General features: G+C 40.1%; 1 protein-coding gene across 7 annotated transcripts in view; it reads right to left on the bottom strand.

Annotated features, from left to right (window-relative positions):
* MYO1B (myosin IB) overlaps positions 1-22,539 on the bottom strand; it is a 90,697-nt gene that overhangs the window by 24,446 nt on the left and 43,712 nt on the right. For all 7 annotated transcript variants that reach the window (XM_032190522.1, XM_032190520.1, XM_032190525.1 and 4 more), the window contains exons 8-16: positions 15,945-16,043; positions 15,486-15,589; positions 14,758-14,905; positions 13,938-14,056; positions 13,084-13,170; positions 12,694-12,759; positions 2,112-2,216; positions 1,165-1,227; positions 202-402 (exon numbers count right to left, since the gene is read on the bottom strand). In XM_032190522.1, the coding sequence (XP_032046413.1) occupies positions 202-402; positions 1,165-1,227; positions 2,112-2,216; positions 12,694-12,759; positions 13,084-13,170; positions 13,938-14,056; positions 14,758-14,905; positions 15,486-15,589; positions 15,945-16,043 (992 nt within the window). The remainder of the gene's footprint in view (positions 1-201; positions 403-1,164; positions 1,228-2,111; positions 2,217-12,693; positions 12,760-13,083; positions 13,171-13,937; positions 14,057-14,757; positions 14,906-15,485; positions 15,590-15,944; positions 16,044-22,539) is intronic.

The following is a 22,539-nucleotide window of genomic DNA, read 5'->3' on the forward strand; positions in this document are numbered from 1 at the left end:
GCCAGAAACCAGTATCTTAGGTTTAAGTGTAAAAAAACTAAGGCAGGTTTGGATTTTCACATCGACTACTTACTCAGGCAGTCCTCCACCATTACTGTAATATCATTTGATGGATGAGGAGCCTCCCCGTTGCCCCAAACCCACACTCCACACAGAAGCACCACTCTCCAAACACCGCATGCTCCCAGCATCAGTAGGTACCTTGCCAGCATAATGCTGAATCCTGAAGCAGCTGTGAGGCAAGGAGGTGTCATTGAGGAACCGGGAGCACTTGCTCATCCTGCTCTCAAAATGCTGGTGAGTGGCACAGACTTGGTTCAGCTTTTCTAAGAAGGTGTCATCGGTAACAGTCCCCGGTCTCAGGCACTCCTCGTCTAGCATGGCCAGGATTCCAGTTTGGTTCTGCAGTTTCAAGACAGGAGTTTTAGTGTCTGCTTTCATCATGTGTACATACGCATAAAAGGGAGACTGCTCTTTTCTGTGGGACTTCCACAACCCAAAAAAACGTCCCCCAAACCATCTCAAGGTATGGCCAGTTCTCCTTTACCCATCCCCAATCCCAACAGATTTTTATATCTCCGTTTTTAAAAGGCTGTTCAGAGACTGGAATCTTCTAACTTCCTTTTACTTGGGAATTTCACGTCATTTACTCAGACCACAGAAACGCCAACTTAAATGAAAGTAGCCAGTTTATGAGTAAAACCAGCAGACATTTTATATTAATTGTTAAAAACCTTTATTTTCTGATTGTTAAGGAATTTGCCTTGCTAAGTCCATAGGAACTGCTCTTATTAGATACAAGTATTTGTTGTAGTTAAAGCACTCAGTAACGAATCACTGAATTTTCTGGTTTCCATAGAGAAAAAAAACACATTATTTATAATATCACATATGATATCTTTTAATGAAAACACCACTAAATGTAAACATTTCAGTTTCCTTTTTTCTTGTGTAGGCGCTGCTGACCATTTCTAATGCAGAAAAACATAATATTATGAAAAAACTGTTAATAAAACAAATGCTTGCCATTCAAAAATAGATGATTAATACGAACAGGGGGTTGATTCTATAAAAGCGAAGTATACGGAGGATGTGTAGAGATTTTGTAGTTAAATTCAATACATGCATTATCAATTATTCATGGCGATTGTTAATATAACTTACATTTTCTATTAGGTCACAAATTATAGCGTTGTTGAAATACTCAATATGAGTCCACTCAATTCCCTACAGGAAAAAAAAATAAAAAGTTTGAACAGGAAAACAACTGATGGAGCTTTTCCCCCCAGGCAATTTAAATTATATTCCGGTTAACTATTTTTGCATTTAGTTCTATATGCTTACCAACATCTTATTTATTAAAAAAAAAAAAACACCATGGAATCATCTCCTGCTAACATTATCTGCGCAAAACGACTGCCCTTGAGCAGCTGCCAAACCCACTCTCCATTCCTTTCCCCCATCAGTGTCAGCTTCCCATGCACTCCTCTGGAGCTGGGCCAGCTGCCTCCTGCCCAGCCCGGGTCAGCACAGCTCTCTGCACGCTCACACTGATTAGAAGGGAAAAAGCCCATTTCAGTGCAAGCATCTGAGATCAAAATTTCTAAGCTCTAAGGGTCCTTTTTTTTTTTTTTTTTTTTTTGTTTTGTTTTGTTTTGTTTTGTTTTGTTTTGTTTCCTTTTTTTTTTTTTTAATGGGTGGAAGAAAAAAGGCTAAATTTAGATGACATCTGAAAAATCCAGTCTGTCATTCAGATATTCTGATTTTTTTCAACTATCAGCAATAACGTTTCCAGGATGAGATGCTAATGCATATGGAGGTACAAGCAGGGTAAAGGATTGAAAAAAAAATCATTCAGAATTTGCATTCTGCAGTGACATCGTACAGTTTATGTTTTCCAGAGTGTTCAAAATACCACTCGAGAAGCAAATTGCAGTAATTACGTTTCATGAGTTTCCCCATTATACACAAAAAAAAAGAAAAAAAAAGGCATGTCAAAGCTTCATATTATATCCTCGGGATTATACAGCAGGAACTTGACTCAATTTTCAAAAATGTTTGCACAGCAGAATGGTTTCACCCAATGTGAGCACGGATAGCATACTACATACCTCTCGGATGTACTCCTCTTGCTCTTCTTTGAGGGTAAGTTCAATGAAGATCTGCTGCAGCTTCTCATTACAGTAGTTGATAATGAATTGCTCAAAGCTGTTGTCCTGTCAGATAAAACATTTGCATTTGGCTGTTGTGGAAACACGCTGGAGCTGAGCTGGAGTAGGTTACTGCAGCAGTTGCAAGCCCGTGAGCTGCTTTATTAACTACTCCTCCTGGTTTTGTGATGTGATGGTTTGAGCCATATTTTATGGAGAGTGAGATTAGTTTGGGAAATTTAGCCCTAACCCTTCCCTGAGGCTTCCTCCACTGCAGAGAGCAGAAACTGTTGGTTTATATTCGTGATGCCTCTGTACCAACAACTTGGGACGAGTCATACGGACACCTGCGGTGTCAGGGAATGCACAGGGCAGAGAATTAGGAGAGGAGCCCCCAGGGACCCCTCTCGCACACCGGTGCAACTGAGGCTCTACTCCTGACATCGCCAGGGCCGGGACTGCAGGATAAAAGCAGCGCTTCCTCTTCATCTCCAGGATGTTAAATGAGTGCAGTTTGGAGGCCAGACGCCCATTCTGAGGGCCACTTTCAAAGAAAAAGGGAACATCAGCAGCTTCTTTTTTTTTTTTTTCCTAACCAGTGCTTTTAAGAGCCATTAATACTGTAAGAATTGTATACATATGTCTGCAGCAATAACTGCAATCAGGAGTAATTTGGGATATCTACCGCTGGTCTTCTCGTCTGGGCTCTGTGGTTCCTCCACCCACCCCAACTTCTTTTTTTTTTTCTCTATTCTATTCCTCAAGAGCACATTGCTAAATAGGGAAGGCTGCATATTTGCATAATAAACCACTTTACCTTCTTCCACTAAGAAATAAGTGTGCTCTACAATACCTGTGAATCTCAAGTTATGATAATAGATTTTTTATTTTTTTTTATTATTACTATAGGCAACTGCAATCATTTAAATGCTTAAATTAAGGATCTGGTCACTATGATTAAGAACACACAAGCAGATTAGAAAATATTGAGGCAGCACAGATTACTTTGATCAATTTAGTTTTAGGGAGAGCAAAATCACAGCTGATCAGCAAACTTTCTCAGCCGCATCAAATTCTGCCCCTCACACCAATTGCAATTATCAATCAGAGACTGCAAAACTCGCACAGCTCTAGATGAGAAAGTTAAAATTTGGCATGCATCAAAACCGGCACTGCAAACAAGTCATACTTACTGCATTCTGTTGCAAAAAGAAATTACATAAACTGCAGTCAGTACTTATACCACTTCCACAGAAACACAGAACAAAAACATCGATTAGCATTTATTTGGTGTACCAAGAAGAACAGCCTTCTTTATCACGTTTATATTCCACTGAAAATGTCAACTAGTGCACAGATGATATATATTGCACATGTGGAGATGAGTGTGTGTTTAGGTACGGCCCGAAGATGACTGAACAAGCTGAGGGATTGAATCACATCGCAGTGTAGCACAGAACAGCACTCCTGCACAGTCGCACCTCTAAATCAGCACATATCTTTCGTCTCTAAAAGCCACACGTATAACCTTTGGGAGATAAATCTCAGTAAAGTGAAGGAGGGGGAGGTAGGAGAGAGCACGTGAGGAATGAGTAAAAGCTGATTTGACACATGCAGATAAAGCCTTCACTTCAGATATATTTAGTGGGAAGTGAAAGGATCCCAACTGACATCACCTTGGCAAGAGGAAGGGTCAAACACGCTTCCCATCCTCCTGCCAGGTACACGCCACCAATGCAGCAAGGCTGTTCCTCCAAAAGCCCATGTTATTCGGGCTGCAAGGACGGCAGGACTCATATCTTACACATTACACGCAGCCCTCAAAAGGGGAGAGAAAACCAACTGCAAATCCAGATCTAAAGGGTCATTAACAGTACATTAAAGTAACTGCTAGATGCTTTTCTGATTTGCTACGTACCTGTGATATTTACGTTTTGACAAAGAAAATAAAAGCAAAATCCACAGCGCTCTTTGGAAATCACTTATTTTAACCGAGAAAATTGTACTTGACATTGCCAAGCCATTGCAAATTGCCATTCCGGGAAAGAGGCATTGAAGTTCAGCAGTGATTTTGGCATTTATGTGCAATACAGAGCAAAAAGCTAGCAGTTGATTACAGCACAAAGTGAGGGAATATGTTTGGGATTAATGAAATTCTCAAAACACTTAACTCTGAACAAATCAGTAGGCATTCAGTACGTCAAATGTTCTTCGGAAAGAGGCATTTCCTTTCACAGGTTGTAAGAAACACTATGTGAAAAACTGATTGCAGTGCTTGTTTCTGGGTAAAACTGAATAAAGTAACAAAGATCCTGCGAATTTATTCACTCTTACTGGAAAGCTATAACTTTTAATTATGCCAGGGCTTCACAAACCAGAGACCCATGCACACAATATTTTAATGATGTCTCCTTGAAATTAATGCGACAGAGATAGGATGGGATCTAAAGGATGTCTGGCATTAGTTTTTTAGAAGACAATGGGGAGTGATTAGTGCCACTGACAGCACACCACAAACCCATGCAGGAGAAATGGGCTGGGAGGACCCAGCAGCCGGAGACCGTGTGTGCTCCTTGTGCTGAGCGTCCTCACTAAGTGACAGAAGGGGCTTTGCTAAGCACAGAAACAGCACAGACACCAAAATTGGAAGTGTTAGTAAATTTAAATATTCTTAGAAAAATTTAGGAAAGAAAAAAAATTAGGCTAGCACTTCTCAAACACCAAAGAGCGCCTGTTTCTCTTCCAGGCCATAAATCTGCTACTTGAATGTTGTAAGCATCACTTCAATCAGTGCATTTTTATAGCAGCATTTCAACTATCCCTTTGAAGCCACTACGGAATACAAAATATAACCTTTGGGGAAGAAAAAAAAAAAAAGCTCAGTCTCTCAAATTAAATTAAAGGTGCTGGGAAACAGAATGTCACCTGAAGTAGGCTTGAAGTCACATTAAATTTATAGATCCAGATCAAGCAACCACCCTTAGCTTATCCTATCCATCTATTATTGGGTGCAACAATAAATTTAGACAATTAGAAAAATGCACTGACAAAAATCAAAGCCTGCTTCACCATGCTTTTCACTTCACAAATTATGGTGTCTTGGACATACAGTTTTATTCTTTATCAGCCTTCAGACTACTGGGCATCAGGTTGACTGCTTGGCAAGTAGCAAGTTTTTGATCTCCAGAAAAAAAAATTCTGCTCCATGCAGAAATATAATGCTTATATAAGCAAGCAGATCATAATGTTGTACTCACTGAGGTGTACGAGTCACCCATGGAAAGACAGAAGTTCAAGTTTGGAACCACTGATATTACATGAATTACAGACAGGTGGCTTTAAAGCCTACAGAAAATATTTTTTGTTCCTTAATATTTTACCTAATTTCTTCTTTGGAAGATTCCAGTCATGCAAATCATGGAAGTATACGAAAAAACACGTATGGATGTTCCTGACCTTATGCATTGTTGTACCAGCAAAACATCAATAACAAATTAAAAATATAAAATTAATTTTTGTCAATAATAATAGGGCTAAATGTCTCTTACTAGCCTCAGGCATAAATGTCTCAATATGCTGATGTTAAGAGTCACCTCTTGCATTAGATTTAAGTGTTGCATTTTCTTGTGTCCCTTCCACTTCAGTGTCTTCCACAAATGAAGCGTATTCAGTTCACCCAAACCTACAGCCTCAGCTACGTCATCAGTATCACACATATTCATGATGTTTCTCAGGATTTCCTCTTCCTTCTTCATCTTTCACCCTACCAGTTCTTGTTGAGAGCCAATTCAAAAATCTATGCACTGCTGAGTCTATGCCCACACTGACAAAGAGGTGTCCAGCACGCACCTCTTCGAATGTCTTATCTGAACACATACAACAGAAAAATACACGAGAAGCATTTAAATGAAAAGCACCATTTAAAACAAAACTCAGATATCTCAAGTTATGAGATGGAATCAACAGACCTAATGCCATTACAAAGAACTTTTTGATCAATACTGGGGAGAAAAACACATACAGAGACTGACATTTTTGGTCTAACACATGAAGCCACAGAAAGTAACTTTCAGCCAACGTAGCCACTGTCATCAAAGTCCCTGACCTCCTTCTACCCTGGGCAGGTGAGCCCAAGGGGTTCTGTCAGGCCTCTACACAACTGCTGAGGCCCCCTATAAAAAAGCCAGATGGCACAGGTAATGATGAAAATAGACCAACAAGCTTGCTTTGCTGAGTGGTGGAATGAATGGTGAACTGAGCCAGCAAGTTTCATTTACACCCTACTGTGATGTCTGGGGATAGCGATCTTTATGTATGACCACAGAAGGATGTACAACAGTACATATAAAGAAAATGAAAAAAGGAAAAAACCACCACGCTTTTTTTTTTATCTTAGAAAGCAATAGGATACATGGGACCCACTGGACTTTTTTTTTTTTTTTCCCCGTAAACTTTCACAAAGTTCATGAAGATCTGTTATGAATATTTATCCCTTACTGAGGAGTTACTGTGACTGCCTGGATAGTTCTGAAACAACAGGACTCACAAAGCAGCAAGAACCTGCTACATCACCTTACCCATTCCTCTGCTAAGCCATGACAGCTGCTCTATGACCAAGAGTTATTTCCACAGCCTCTAGGAGAGTATTTGTGTGCATTTGCTCCAGCATTTCTATTTCCTCTGCTGAAAGCAGACAGCCAATGGGATTTACTTCATAAACTTGCCTTTTGCAAAATAAGCCTCTCTAAATACCTAAATTATAATGTGATTAATCAAATGGTGATTAACTTCCTGAGATGAACCTCTGCTTCTGAATGCTAGCACATAAGGGGAAACGATTGCTGCAGATCCATTCGGAAGTCTCCCTAGCACCTAGGAATCCAACCAAGGGTCACTCCGCACAGCTGCCTGCTCTCACAACACTTGCCAGCAGACGTGGTTGATCAATTCCAGATTAAAAACTCAGTTCTCCTCTTGCACACTAGCCGGGGCTTTATCCTGTGCGATCAGATTGAGCAGAGGGCTGGGTACGTGCATCTTGGCACCACTGCTTGCCAGCATACGATGAGCTGCTTGGCATCAGAAGAGGGTCGAACAATTTCTAAAAGGAAATCTGCTGCAAGGTATAGTGACTAGAACAAATTACATTTTGGAGATTAAGGACAACAGATAACCACAGCTGAGTTAGAGCTGAAGTCGAGACATGGAGAAAGGGGCCCCAGAGCCTAAAACGATGAAGATAACAGAAGAACCTGATAAGCCCATTTGCTCTATATGCTTTTTTCTCTATTAAGTCTTCTTTCTAGGTATTTGACGTTTCTCCAGCAAAATCATCCTTAGGGAAAAGAAGTCTTGGGGCCAGCAGCAATCTCTCAGAGCTCAGCATGGTCTGCGACTGCCATTTCCTTCATTTAATGAACAGGCGAGAAGCAGGCAAAGCGACTGGGCCAAGCCGCTATGCAGGTTTATGGTAAAAGGGGAAACACCTCCTCAGTTTCATCATGCCTCAGACATCTCAGAAATGTCTTTTCAGTGTTTACGCTCTCCTTACTCGGTTGCCTTTCTCTAAACAAGAGATAATTATCAGAACTGTGAATATGTTAACATAATGAAATGGCATTCTTCATATTTCCAATGGCATTTCCTCAATGAAGACACTGCACTTTATCAATGTCCAGCCGACAGCTCAGACACAGCTGTACATGCAACATGACCAAGCTTCTTTCAAGGGGCTTCTGTACAAAAGCAAGAAGCTAACTGTGCCTGCAATAAGCAGAAGTGCTAGCACAGAGCAACACTGACTGAGAAAAGGACCTGGTTTTACCGCTGGGCAGCTTGTTTGGTTCTTTTTTCTTGGAGGCGTTTTTATTTACTGCTGATTTTTACGCAGAACACGGCTGATGCTCTTGTGAGCTTGGATCAAAACGAGCTGAACAGATGCTGTCCCAGGAACTTCTCCTGAAACTATCGATTCAGCCGGGGAATTTGGGGAGATGTTTAAAGCCCTTCCACACAGCGGATGGCACTTCTCCCAGCCAGAGGCAGGGCTGCCCACGCCAGCCCTGATGCTGCACAGGGGAGGCAGAGCCTGAATATCTGACAGCCTGGAGCACACCACATGGGGATCCACCAGTACCCCTCAACCACGTTATCCAAGACGTTCACCACCCAAGAAGCGAGATGAGGCGCACCTAACACCTCGGAGCAACCCTCAGCACATGTCCGAGGGCCGGCAGAAGGCCTCGGGCCTTCTTTGGCCTCCGCTTTGGCAGCTCCATCCCTGGCAAGGCCCCACTTCTCGCTCAGCTCAAAACCAGGCACAAGGTGCTGTGCCAGGGGACCCAGCAGAGTTTTTGTGCTCTCAAGCTGTCTCCTCTGGCAAGAATAAACCTTGTTTGGCAGCCCCAGCTTTTTGCTGTGGGCTGCCAGGCCCCAGCCACCTGCAGCCCTCGCCCTGCTCTTCCTCCTCACAACCCCACCATTTTGCAGGGATGTGGAAACCACGTCTACCCCCAAACACCACATGGAGCACGGCGGCCAGCAGCCCAGCCGCCTCTGGATTTCCACTAACCGTAATCCCTGCCCCAGCCCAAATCACAGCCCGGACTGCAGCCCAGCAGCACGTTTGGCTGCTCCAACATTCAGATAAATTTGGGTAGGGTCAGGCTTCAACTCACTGCCCGAGCTCCGGCAACATTACACGACCGGCCTGGTTCTGCAGCCTGCCTTTTTGCATTTAATCCTAGTCCCTAATCCTTGCCCACAGACAATTTGCACAGAGATGCCCAAAATTTCAGCATTCAGCTCGCAAAACTCTCGGTCCCAAAATACATCTTACCACAAAGGGCATGGCAGAAATCAAAACCAAACACAGCTTTACAGCACCTATTTTGGGGCTGGTTAGCTCAGCTTTCTGTCGAGATCTGCCAAACCCACAGAGGCTGAGGATTATCAATAGATTTAAATTGCCTAATCTGAGTTTTTGGACAGCCCAGTCCTTAAATCTGTGTTCTTGGATAGCTTCGGGGTTTGTCTGAAAAACGCTTTTTGTGCTTGATAAAAACACCAATAGAAACCGAATACAAAGCATGTAAGTCAGTATTGCCATCACACCATTCATTATCTTCCCTTTGCTAAGCTTCAAGAACTTTCCAGTTAGTTTGTAAGCAAACTTCACCTTAAATTGCAGAAAATCTCAGAAAAAAAAAAAACACAAAAACAAAACAGCAGCCAGTAAGCAGTCATCTTTCAAAACCAGCTGAAAGAAATCTCATTTACATAAACTTTAATTTGTTTATAATAAATCATCATCAAAAGGTCAAATGTAGGATTTTTCAGAATGGTAGATCCTGTGTTTTTTGTTTGTTTGTTTGTTTGTTTGTTTTATATATATATATTATTATTTATTTATTTTTATTCTTCTTATAGGAGGAATTGTAAGATGATTTAAGGAATCATCCTCAACAGGAATAAGGCCTGGCTGAAACTTATTAAAAAAAAATCCAGTTTTTGCAGTGGAAGCAGATTACTCTTTAATGTATTCCAATAACTTTTAAGTGAGAACCTCAGAGCAAAACAGCTAACTAGAATATCATTAGTTTACTCTTATAGTGAACCTGATGGGCAAGTGTAACATTAAAGGCAAAAAAATAAACGTTAAAAAAATCAGTAAGCAGGTATGCTGCCACTTATTGCAATGGTGTTAATCTTCCCATGTAAATATTTAGCATATATATGAAAAACTCCTGCTACCCCTGCTGTGACTTTTTTTTGCGTGTTCTGCCTCCATTCATGATCATAACTAGACAGAAACAGATGGGGAATTAGATTATCTTTAAGGTCATTTAATGATAGATCTAGCTGCTTCCTGAGTAGAAACATGTTTAAAGCAGGTCTTTTTATCTTCAGCATATCAAACAGTTTACAAACTTAAAACTCAGACCTTTCTTTTTTTTTTTTTAACAAGTGATGAAGTCTTTCAAATTTATTTTAGCAAAAAAAAAAAATTTGTGATCATATTAATTCTAACCTTTAAGAACAAACATAATGAAAATATGACTTAAGAATTGGATTCAAAAGGGAACTGCACATTTTTAGTTAGTGGTTGTAAGTGATTTTTCATTAGATGGATAATAGTCACTGCCATCAGCTACACTTCAGCTAATATTTGAATGTTTAGTAATCATATTTCCAAAGGCACTACACAGCAAAGCACTTCAAATTTTACTACATTTTTAATGCTAAAAATCTTAAGACATTATTGACTTTTCATCAAGTTTCCTTTATTGATCATCATTGAAATTTCATTCATTTATTGCTTGGTTTAATATAATTAATATTAACACTACATATTTTCTGCGAAGCAGTTACTTGAGTTCTCAACAATAACTGTTGAGACACTGTGTTTTCTCAAAATCTTTAATAATTTTTGTGAGGCTTGATCATTTGTTTTAAGACTCAACATAAAAGTATTTGTCTGGCATCCTCTCAGTTGATGTTACTATATATACATTCATTCAACTGACCACAAGAACAACCACGCTTTGTCTCTGCAGACTTATTTTACTCCATTTAAGGATTATGACATTACATCATCTTTTATTCCAACAAGAGCTGCATAGAAAATGAATTTTCTTTTGCTTTGAAAAGAGTGTCTTTGATTCATCAAGAGATTCTTTGCCTTTGAGAATAAATCAGCAGTTTCTGATGATAAAATTAGCCCGTCTGGAAACACAGGGATGGCTAAATGGGAAATATACCTGATGCAGGATTTTCTGAGGGATTCTTTTGCTATCAACACCCTTTAAATTACAGTACTGCCATGCAGTCCCAATACTGACAGCTGTACTCTGTAGCAAATCCAGAAAGCTAATTTAATCGAGTTGCTTATTCAAACATCTTCAAATAAAAATTTGGTATAATACCAGCCACATGTGTTTCTCACATGCTGTCTGAATCCCATTTTGGATGTTCAGAAAAAATTCCACTTATTTCAGTGATGCTGAACCAGGATGCTTGGGTGGAGCCCTCACCAGACCTTAGCGCGTGAGAGAAACGATCCCATCTTGCATGAATGTATTTCTGAATTGCCTTTCCCACCTCTTCCAGTAGAAGCAATGCTCATCATTTAAAGAACTGAAAAACAACTGCCCATATTATTCTAAAGTTTTTTGTCTGAATTGGAAAGTTGCCTTGTAATTCAGTTTGCAAGGTAAGGGAGAAAAGCCTTGTTTTTCTCTTTTCCTTTTGCAAACCTGCATCACCTGTACTCAGCTACTTACTTATAACCTTCTCAAATGTTGAACTCCTACAAAAAAAACAAAATGACATGGGAGAAACAAGCTTTATTTAGCCTGTTTCTACAACACCATCCCACAAACACCATTACACAGTTGGCTTACGCACTTCTGCAAGCCTCCAGTTTCCACCTCCCCCTACAGACTTACCCTTAAATCAAACAGAACAGAAAGGTAACGAAAACAAGGGTCCTGCCCCGAGATGTCAGTACTACCTTTGCACTGCCCAGCTTGCTAAGGGTACACACCAAGGACCAGCACCAGAGATCTTGTGCTGAAACCTGAATTCAGCCACATGACTGCTTGCAATGTATTTTCATAAATACTCTCTTATGTTTAATACAAACAATATAAACCTAGCTGAGTAAACCCTTGAAGCAAGTATCAGCTTTGTTTTTCCTCTTCGCAGAGGTATTTTGATTTGCACATACTTTGATGTTATGCTTCTGAAATAAAGCTTACACCACCCTCCCACATGTAATTACTCTTCTCTAGATTGTTCCCATCTTCTACAGTCTAAACATCCCCGGATTTTCAAGAATGATGTAGGGAAGTGGGTAAGGTTTGAATGTTTTCTACTCGTGTTTCTCCCCAGTTGAGTTTCTAGTTCAAATAGTATTCTAATATTTCCAACCAAGACCTATAAATCTCTTAAAATAAACTGTCAGACTAAGATTTATGAAGACCCTCTCCCCCTGATGTTCTTTAACCCAATTAAAAATTCCTCATTTATTGTTTTTGTTTTAGAATATCTCCAGTCTAAAAATACTATCGTAAACAAACAGCAGTGAGCCACAGATCATCAGCTAGGAATCAGTACAGAGTATTTATCTAAGTGAACCAAAATTAAATTGAATATAATTCCTTGTCTGATTTTGACAGGAAAAAATGTATAGTTTCTGGTTCGATTTTTAAAGGAAGCAAACCTTGTTCAAAGACACCCACAAAACGCTTGGGTTTCTCTTATGTTCAGAATGTATGTCACAACAAAAAGCATTGAAGTTTATTGTCATAAATATTTATTTACCTATGGCGTAAAAACACAAGTTTGTCTTCCAAGAATTTTTGTTTCAGTTGCCATACACACCAAGACATTCTTTCTCTGGCTTACTTTTCTACATATTTTTTTTTTGTCAGTATGACACACTTAATCAAATTACATGTATTGTGCTTACATATTCATAAACTACTCTATTAGGTTTAATAACATCTCTCACATTAAGCGTTTACTATTATAAAGGTCTTACCTCAAAAATTTCAAAGCCATAGATGTCCAGCACGCCCATTACCTTCTTTCTCACTTTAGTTTGTGCCTTTAAAAAATATTAATAATAATAATGAGTTATTCGTCTGTACTTTTCAGACTGGACAGTCAAGAAAACTAATGTGTTTCTTAATTAGGCTGTCAGGTCGTGTAAACTAAGAGGTTAAGTGTGGCTTCTCAAAGTAAGTTAATGTGAACGTTTTCATGAGCTTACAACAGAGCAGACAGCAATTTTTTGAGCTGTGATACAGTTATTCACCTGTACCTTAACAGCATACAACCAGGAAAAATGAAATTGGCAAACGCAGTTTTACCATCCAGTTTAATTTAATTCACTTCTATCGATTTTCTTACAGGCACAAAACAGCAATACCTTAATGCTCTCATTGATTCTGGTAACAAGCCAAGAAAAGAGCCGACTGTATAAATTCTTAGCCAGAGCATCACGGGCGTAATAAGCCTAAACAGAAGAAAGAAGAAAAACATTATAAATGCTGGGCTAAACCCAAGTTTTTTTTATATTACCACAATATTTTAAAGGTTCTGTGGACTGAGTGTGCATGCCTCAGGTGGCAGTGCCTCTGCCTAAGCAGACTCCTGAGGCAAAGCAGAGTGCCAGGGCATCTCAGCAGTGCGGGCAGCTTGCTGGTGCATCCCTCCATCCAGCAGCTGCAGCCAGGGCACTTGTTCTGCCTTCCTGCTTGTCTGGAAATCCTCTCAAGACTCACATCCCCCATCCTGATCCTAAGCAAAGGATATGGTCAACTGCAGTTAGAGAAACTGCCTTCCTGCTAGCCCGAGCTGATGAGACATGGGTAGCAATCAACTTTGCAGCATGGCAGAAAGATAAGTTCATACTGGCAGCAGTTTTTCAGCTGCCCGGGGCATACAACTCACATGAAATTACTCCAGCTGCTCTAAACAAAACCAGGCTGCTACACCACAATACTTTCAACATGCGTTCTGTGCAGAACTCCCTTAGCTTTTCATCCGCTGCAACATTTTCCTATCCCTTGTTTGCTTGACATAATTAACGCATGAAAACAAAACACTCAGCATATTTGAACACTTCGAAACTGTTGAATAAAAACACACTTATGATAGTGATATGTTTTACTCAGTTCAGCCTCTTAGTTGTGGTCTTACTGTGGGAGTTGTGGATTAGTTATGTAGAATAAGATGCAGTTTAAAACAATTCTTTCTGTTACAATCAGGACGTCGTTTTACCTGAGCCACATTCAGTGTTGTTGAAACTTTTTCTTGCTTGGCCTCAACTGTCCGGAAGCTGAAAGCTCTCTCCAGTACCGACTGGTCTATACCTGTCAACTCGCAGATTTCCTTGAGCTCTAACATGAAAAAGGAGGGTGGAAATATAATGAGCCCTTTCATCCCACTGTTCTTATTCCCCAAAACTATTAGCTTTAAAATAGGTCAGTGTTTTCCCAAAACAGGTTTTCTTCAACAGAAATGTCTCTCATCCATGCTCCCTCCCCCTCCACTGCCAAGCAAAGCTTTATTTTATTTTTTTTTAAAGGCACAGCATGAAGAAGCAGGATCCAGTGAGTTATTAGCCTGAAAGCACTTTCTATTTGGATATTTCCGCAAAGAAATTTTTCTTCCATTTGTCACAGACTACTTTTCTTGATGAAAGGCTTTCAAATGAAAATAATTCAACTTTCAAAATGTATCAACTGCAAAAACATGCCATCAAATCGCCAAATAAATCTGAAACTACAGACAGAAATAGGCTACTACTACTACAAAAAAAATCGAAACGCCTTCACTGCAGAATAATCAAGCAGTTACAGAAATGCAAAGTACCAATCAACATTTCAGAAGAAAGCGTTAATGAAGTGAAAAAAAAAATCAGTTTTAGAATTTCAAACACAGCGATTGAAATTGCACAAAATTCAACCCCTATTTGCCTGTGGGTGAGTTTTGGAAACCATCTAATTTAATTAATCTAGGTATGTGTACAGAAATGACAAAATCCATAGTGACTTCAGACAAATTAATGCTTTCCCTCCCATCACTAATCTCATCTTACCGTTTTTATCTTTGATTTTACTTTCATCTAAGCCATTGACGCGAGATTCAGGCTTAAATTCAATATTTCCCAATTTTAAAACTGCTGCCACCACTTCAAAAACAGACTGAGTTTCATGATCCATAAAACCAACAATCTGCATGGCATTCTGGAAAGGAGAGAGACAAAATCATAAGATAAAAGAATCTAAATTCAAACAACCCTACCTGCAAAATTCACCATTTATACATATTAGCATGCATTAGAAATGTTTCATAAACACTTGTGTTACAAAAACAAAACCAAACCAATATAATTGCTAGGCTTAGATAACAGATAAGTACATTTTTGAACGTAAAAGGTGACAGAGGATCTGTTAATCGAGCTAGCATATCAGTCCAATCCACTTTCAAGATTCACATCAGACTTCTGACAAGAGCTGAAGGGCTTTTTAAAAAGCATATTTTTTTTAGCCACTTAAGTTTATAACCCAGCCACATTAACCATAGTCAAATGAAGGTCTGCTGTCTTCTCAGTCCACTCTGTTGCTCTAAAAGCAGTAACTTTTAGAATCTAGATTTGTACACACTGGATAACAGGGTCCCATTCTTCTCGACCCTGAGTACAGTTTAAGCAAAAGCATCATGGTAAATCAGCTTGAGAACCATCTCCCAGCCTTGCTTTTCTTTCACCTCCATCAGCAAAGCCCAGCCACTGCCACCACCTACCCAGTCCCTGATATTTCTTACCCTCACTGTTCTGAAGTTCGCAGCATCGTCCACCCCATTTACTCTGGCAGAGTCAAGGCCCAGGTAGTTGTATCTGCTGAAGTCCCGCTCCAGCTTGAGTTTGCCTAATAAATCAAATAAAAATACCATTGTAACAGCATGCTTATTAGCAGCAATTTTACTCCCAGAACCAGTATTGTCAATAACTATTTTTATTAATAGGATTAAATTGTCTTTAAGGACCTTTCAAATTCAAGCATTTTGGATAAGAACAGGCTTTCTTCTTTGTCTGTAACACTTTGCAAAGCCATTTCTGACCCAGGTATCTGGTAATATCAAGCCATACATTTACTCCAGGTACCACCACCACCAATTTGAAAAATGAAACAGCATTGCATCTCCCACAAAAGAAGGTGGTCCACAGGTGGAAGAGTCCATAAAAGAAGGTCTGTTTCCAAAACCAGCACATCTCATACTTACAGAGGAAGTCTTCTGATGCACCAGACAGGATCTGATAGAAAATATGAAAGTTTCTTTCACCTCTTGGCTGCTTAACAACCCGGGACTTCTCTAGCAGATCTAAACAAAAGAAACCCCACAGGTCAGGGAAAGACTTAGCAAAGCACTTTAATGTGAATGTACTGCCCCATCTTTTCACACCTTATTGCTTTATCACCAGCAAGCCAGAAGACAATAAATGGTAGGCATGAACAGTATCACAAATTATCACGTTAGGACGTATTTCTCAACTAAGTTCTCTGAGCAAGGCCCAATGCACCTCTAAATGCTGCAGCCTACGAGCAGAACTCAGGTCACAGGAGGAGATGTGCTCAAAAGACATCAACCCATGTAAGCAAAGCCACAAAACCGAGATTCGGTAAGAATTCTTATATTTAAATAAATAAATAAATAAATAAAATATTATAAAATAAATATTATGAGATAAATATTATAAAATAAATGAATGAATGAATGAATGAATGAATACTGAAAGGCTATGCACGTGACAGGAAGACTTGTGGGCTTGCTCAATACTTCCCTTGCATGGCTTCCACAATATCCCACGCGTATTATAGCATCCCTTTCCTCACATTCCCATTTGTGCTGAAACTGCTCCTGTTCAGTGCTCCTGCTCCCTGCTGCAGCCCCCAGGGAAGAGCAGCTGGGGAGCTGCTGCATCTGGGAGCCCAGCTCTGGGAGGGGACACCTGCCCCGAGGAGCAGCAAGGAGAGCAAAGCAGCATCTGTTTGTCCCCGCTGCAAGCACCTTCTGATGGAATAGGCACCAACGACAGGGCTTCACCCCACAAAACTCGCAAAACTACGCAAGCCTTAGGAGGCTTTGCAAATAAACTACAGCAAGACAGGTTCAAAAATGAATTCCTGCTCTAATAATTAACCAGTGACAGCAGGAACAAAAGTAGGGCAGGATTATTAAACTTCAAGTTGGCTCATACTGAGGCAGCCCCCAATATCAGCTCGGCTGCTTCATTCCATAAAGCCACAATTGCCTGAGAGAAGCGTTTCAGGTGCCACGGCAGGTGGCGGTGAAGGCAGCTCCCACCCCACAGCACATCTGACAGGGTGAAGGCTGTACAAAGATGAACCTCCCGGCACCACCAACTGCGCCGGGTGACCAAGAACTTTAGACTTTTTTGAATAAACATTTGTGGTTTTGTAACTCAGTAATCCTACAGTTACTTTCCATGGCCAATGATAAAGGTACACCCGAAGTGGCTGCCCCACACTGCCAGCAGGTCATCTTTACAGCAGGATGGGGCAGGCTACAGGTTTGCACTTTTGCTTTTCCATTTGATTTTTCTCTTTATTTAACAGATAACCAACACTGCAGCCTGGAGTACCAGTTCGCCTCCGACTTCTCCTGAGGTTGGAGCTCTCTTCTCCTGGATCTGCGGTTGAAACTCATAGCCATCCACGAATAACCCGACCCTCTCTCATTTTTCAGCTCTGTCTCATGAATTAAAAGCCTCTCAAAGGGAGAAGCTAGCTTACCACCCAAGTGTTAGCACGGGGCCGAGAGAGGAAAGGCGAAGGTGAGGCAGCTCGGAGTCACGCTGGCTGTACAAGATCTTGAGCTAAGTGTCGGAGCGGATGGCTGCCAACTTTAATCTCAGAGAAATAAACAACTTCAGCTCCCGTGGTGGCTACACACACTTCAGGAAACGGCTGTATTTTCAGAGGATATTGAAGAAAGGCAGTTTGCAAAGTGGTTTGGCTTAGCTGGCTTGGAAAACATTCTATATATAAATTGACTCAAACGCTGTCATAAAAGCCTAGCTACACATCCTGGCAAAATATTACATGTAAGTCTTCTAATTACATGCATGCCTTCAGCAGATTTAACAAACAGTTTTCTTGAGCGTATGCCTAATTTAACATCTTATGTTATAGGAATAGCTGTCTTGGATTTTTCGCCACAGTTTATTTTATTTCTATGATATATTTTTAGAAGGTTAGGTAATTAACAGCCAGCCTTCCAAAGTCCCGATATGTCACATTCTGTCTGCCTTCGTAATTGAGGTTAAAAGCTCCAGAAAGCAGAAAGTTGGGTATTTTACCTTACCAAAGCAACTGCTAGCCAGTTCTTTTTAAGGCTGTATTCTTTCTCTCCTTTTTTTTCTCTTCTCTTCACACGAAGACTGAAATCAGACTGGAAGCAAGGATGCAAACCATCTGAACTACTCTTAGGAAACTTTTTCCCTTTGTTTGCTCTATTAGCATTTTAATAAATCAAACACATTTTCTTTAAAGCTAGGATTGCACAACCCGTGAGTTTGGTATTAACTCTCGTGTGACTACAAATTGCTTGCATTAAACAACCAAAAGAGAAGGCGCAAAGAGGCACGTCAGATTTCTGCACGCCGACACTCGGTGATTCCAGCAGTTCGCAGGGGCACGTGTAGACAGATGGTGCTTATCTATACGAAAACACACACTAACAAAACAAAATCTCTACACATATTGCATTTGTATATGAATTATGAAAAGGGACATGGTATAAATATGGTATATTTATGGGTTAGGCATTCCCTCTGCGTTATACAGCAATGCTTCTGCTTGAACAGAAACATCTATCCTGTTTTGTGTATCAAAGCTACGGTGAAAATTAAATTGTCTGGGAAAGATCCACCTTGGAAACACAATTTATGTTCAAATTGCTGATCCTCCTCAAATAATGCTGTTTGGATAGCCATTTACTTGGATACCTCAAAATCCAGCTACAGCCCTCCAGTCATGAAGATCATTTGTTACTCCTAGATAACACTGGTGTAAAAGCAAGATATCTGTGTAAGCATCCTGCCAAACTGAACTCAACATAAAAAGAACAGGGACTGATGCCAAATACTTCTGCAAACTATAACGTACAAATTTATGTTATTTCTTTTTGGTCACTTGCCCAATGCAGAAATATTTAGGATATGTAATATTTCCTCTAAATATACCAGAAATCAAATCAACATTCACGAAAGGAAGGAGTAAACACCACAAGCAAAAAAAAAAAAAAAAAAAAAAAAAAAATTTTTTTAAATACACCACCTTGGCACATTCTGAATAATCTAGAAAAAGTTTCTTTTGGTCATCTCCTCTTCAGCTGGCCATTACCAAGACCCCTGCTAGCTATGAAACCAAAGTTACAGAACATTTTCTAGGCGTGGAAGCTCATCTCTACAACCACATTACGTTAACTCATGTTCTGTTCTCCCACCTAGATTCTTCAGCTGTTGACAAAAAAAAGTTACCGATGAAAAATAAAATACAATAGTGGCTTCTCGGGAACTTTTTCATATTATTCCTACCAAGTTTGTAATCACATTCTCTTGGAAGAAGTGACCAATATTGGATCAGACAAAAACTACTGCACAGATAGTATATGCAGTGAAAGAAATTAAAATAATAATAATTAACTAACACAAACATTTAGGGTTTTCTTCCAAGTGCTTCTTAATTTAAGCAAGACAGTTCACAGAATCACAGAATTTCTAGGTTGGAAGAGACCTCAAGATCATCAAGTCCAACATCTGACCTAACGCTAGCAGTCCCCACTAAACCATACCCCTAAGCTATCCCAGTTACCTAAAAGGTGACAACTGTGCTCACTGAGATGCCAAGGGAGACATTGGGACAAGCTAAGATTATTTAAAATGCAAAAATAATAATAATAATTTAAAAACAACAACAACAAATACCAGAATAAATCTCTCTCTCCAAAACGTCTACTTGTAAAATGCCTGTGTAATATTTCCCTGAGCAAAGGAACTAAGAGCAATCACATAACAAGAATCAGCAGCCCAAGCTGTTGATTTCTCAGCAAAGGGGTAATTACTTTCATCTTTTATACTGAACAAACAAGTTGGAAAGAAGAACAAGTTGTAACATTATCACTCTCACTTGGCTAATTTGAAAAGTTGTTCGTTTAGCAACACATCCTAGGCTTCTTTCACACTGCTTTTGGAACAGATGGGCAAACAGGGTCCTTTTTTCATCCCCTATTGTTTGGGCTTTAAGTACACTGTGCTGGTTAAAAATGGCTTTTCAAAAGCGGGCATTACCTATACTGTACTTCATATGCACCACCGTTATCTGCTGGTTAATCATTAAATCACAGAAGGGCTTAGGTGGATTAGGAAAGATGACCTCATGCTAAAAAACTAGGTATCTTTCAGCAGGAAATCCCAGGTGAAATGAGAAAACCTAAGGCTTGCTTAATTATTCTGGGCAAGATATTGGAAGATCCCTGCCTTTGAAAAGGTCTGAGCAACTGCCAGCACAAAACATTTTGGACTGCACCATGAAAAATTATTTCAACCATGAAATTTGATGTACCCAAAAATGCACAAAACAAACCAAGTGCACCCTGTGCTAGGCACTGTGCAGATGTGGCACTAAGGCGAAGCCATGGGACTCGGTAAGGCTGGGTGATGGCTGGGCTTGTTGATCTTCAAGGGTTTTTCCAACCTTGATTATCCTATGAGCGTACACACACAAACATCATCTTGAGTACAAGACAGACAACATTTCTGGAGAAAGTCGTGTTTCACAGCTAGATAAACTATTGCAATTAACACCTCGTATTTTGCAAACAAACACGCCCATCTTCAGTTGCGAGAGGAGTTATTCTGTTATTACACGAGAAAAAAAGCTATTGTTCTCCTGCTCCCACCCCCACTAACACAGCAGTTTTAATAAAAGGAAAACCAGGAGGAGTACTGAGGGTTTCTGTAATTTATTGCCACAATATCATACCCAGGTGAAAGCAAGTTAATTACGAAACCCTCCAACTGCCTTTCCCTATAAGAGCTTTAGAAAAAGGCTTTGAGCACAGGAGTGAGCTCATGTGCTCAGAGCAGGAAGGGAAGTCCCGTTTGCTTCATGGAGACCAAATGTAAATGCCGTGTGCCTTGTTGCAAATGCTGGGGCCTTCACAGAAAACTAACAAAAAGGGAAGACTCGGGCTTAAATACTACAGCTTACTTCACCCTCATGCTTCAATTATGGCATTTGTAGGGTCAAACAAGTGCAACATGCTACCTGAAGTTGTATTTCCTTTGTAGTCTAAGGGGAAAAAAGTCTTGGCTGAAGTAATAAAAGATTGCATAAATCACATTCATCTCAGGTTTTCCACTGTTGGCTTCTTTTTTTCGGATTGTACATCATTCAAATGCCTTACAAATCAGAGCACTCAGAAGCTGCAAGCGGCTGTGTAATGCTCATGTAGTGAGTCCATGTGTATTTTATGCTGTTCAAACACTAAATTATTGTTAGTTTGGGAACATACCGGTCCTAACTTCATAGGCATTACAAAACTCGTCCATTACAGTCCCCTCCATCTTATTATTTGCATTCTCACTTTACCAAAAAGGTTCACCCCTCCATTTAGGGCACATCAATGTTTCAGGTCTACCAGCTCCTATTAAAGCTGGTGGACATTTCCATTCACATCTCCAGACAGGACCCACATGCAGAGAGCATTGTCGTGGTAATTTTGCCCTCTAGCTCCTTCCCCCGAGAGGATCACTTGTAGGTGAACCCTTGTCATTAAGGAGCAAGAGCTCATTGAGGGACACCACAAGAATCGCTCACGGGAAGGTCACGATAGTATCAGTTATGGTGCGAAGAGCAGATTGCCTGGTCTCTCACAGAGGCTCAGAGCATTTCAGGCTAGGACAGACCTTTCAGACAAGCCCTAATGGGTCTCTGTTGATCTCTAACAGCCTGATAAAATTTGTGGTGTGTTTTCATTAGCCTTCTTGCCACCGAAACACACCAGCTGTTCGACACGTCTGCTTCCAGTCCCTCACCACACGAAACGCGGCTCAGTGACAAACGCCGTGACCCAGAAAGCCCACTGACTTCACTGGTGTTTGGAAACCACGTTCATCAGATTCAACTAATAAAGTTTAATCAAAATATTATGGTATCATCTTCCCATGATGTTAACACCGAACCAACAGATGGTCCGAAAGCGAAGAATATTTATTAACAAACTAATCACGCTTTCCCTTTTAAGGGTAGGAAACTTCAGCACTGCTAAACTCCCTACTTTATGAAGTAAGATGGCAAATCCTAAATTTGAGCACAGCCAGAGTAAATTCTAAATGTTGTAGAAGAATTTAAGCTCCCACTAACCCCAGAATGGCGATTCACTAGAAACATTTCTCATCCACATCAACGCAACGCTGCAGGCTCCACAAGCATGGAAAAAGCTAAGGTGAGACAAGACACTTGCTTTAAATTGTACAGAATCCAAACCAAGTCTTTAGAGATGGATGGACTATCAAGTTCTGTGAACATTAAATCAAAGATTGTATATATTAACACCCAGCTACAGGAGCTCAGCATTTACCTGAGACTTGCCCTATTAGTATAGAGTATTTCATGGTTCAGATAGTATCATTTTTCCACAACAGGGTTTACACATAAGGTCTCTTTAAATTTAATATTCATCTTCTTGCTCTTAGATGCTTATTAAACATGAGAAGACAGGGGGAATGCTTAAAATAAACATCTTTTAGGAAGATTGAAAAATATGCCTGCCTTTGATTACCATCACGTCA

This window comes from Aythya fuligula, chromosome 6 (assembly GCF_009819795.1).
Source record: "Aythya fuligula isolate bAytFul2 chromosome 6, bAytFul2.pri, whole genome shotgun sequence".
NCBI lineage: Eukaryota > Metazoa > Chordata > Aves > Anseriformes > Anatidae > Aythya > Aythya fuligula.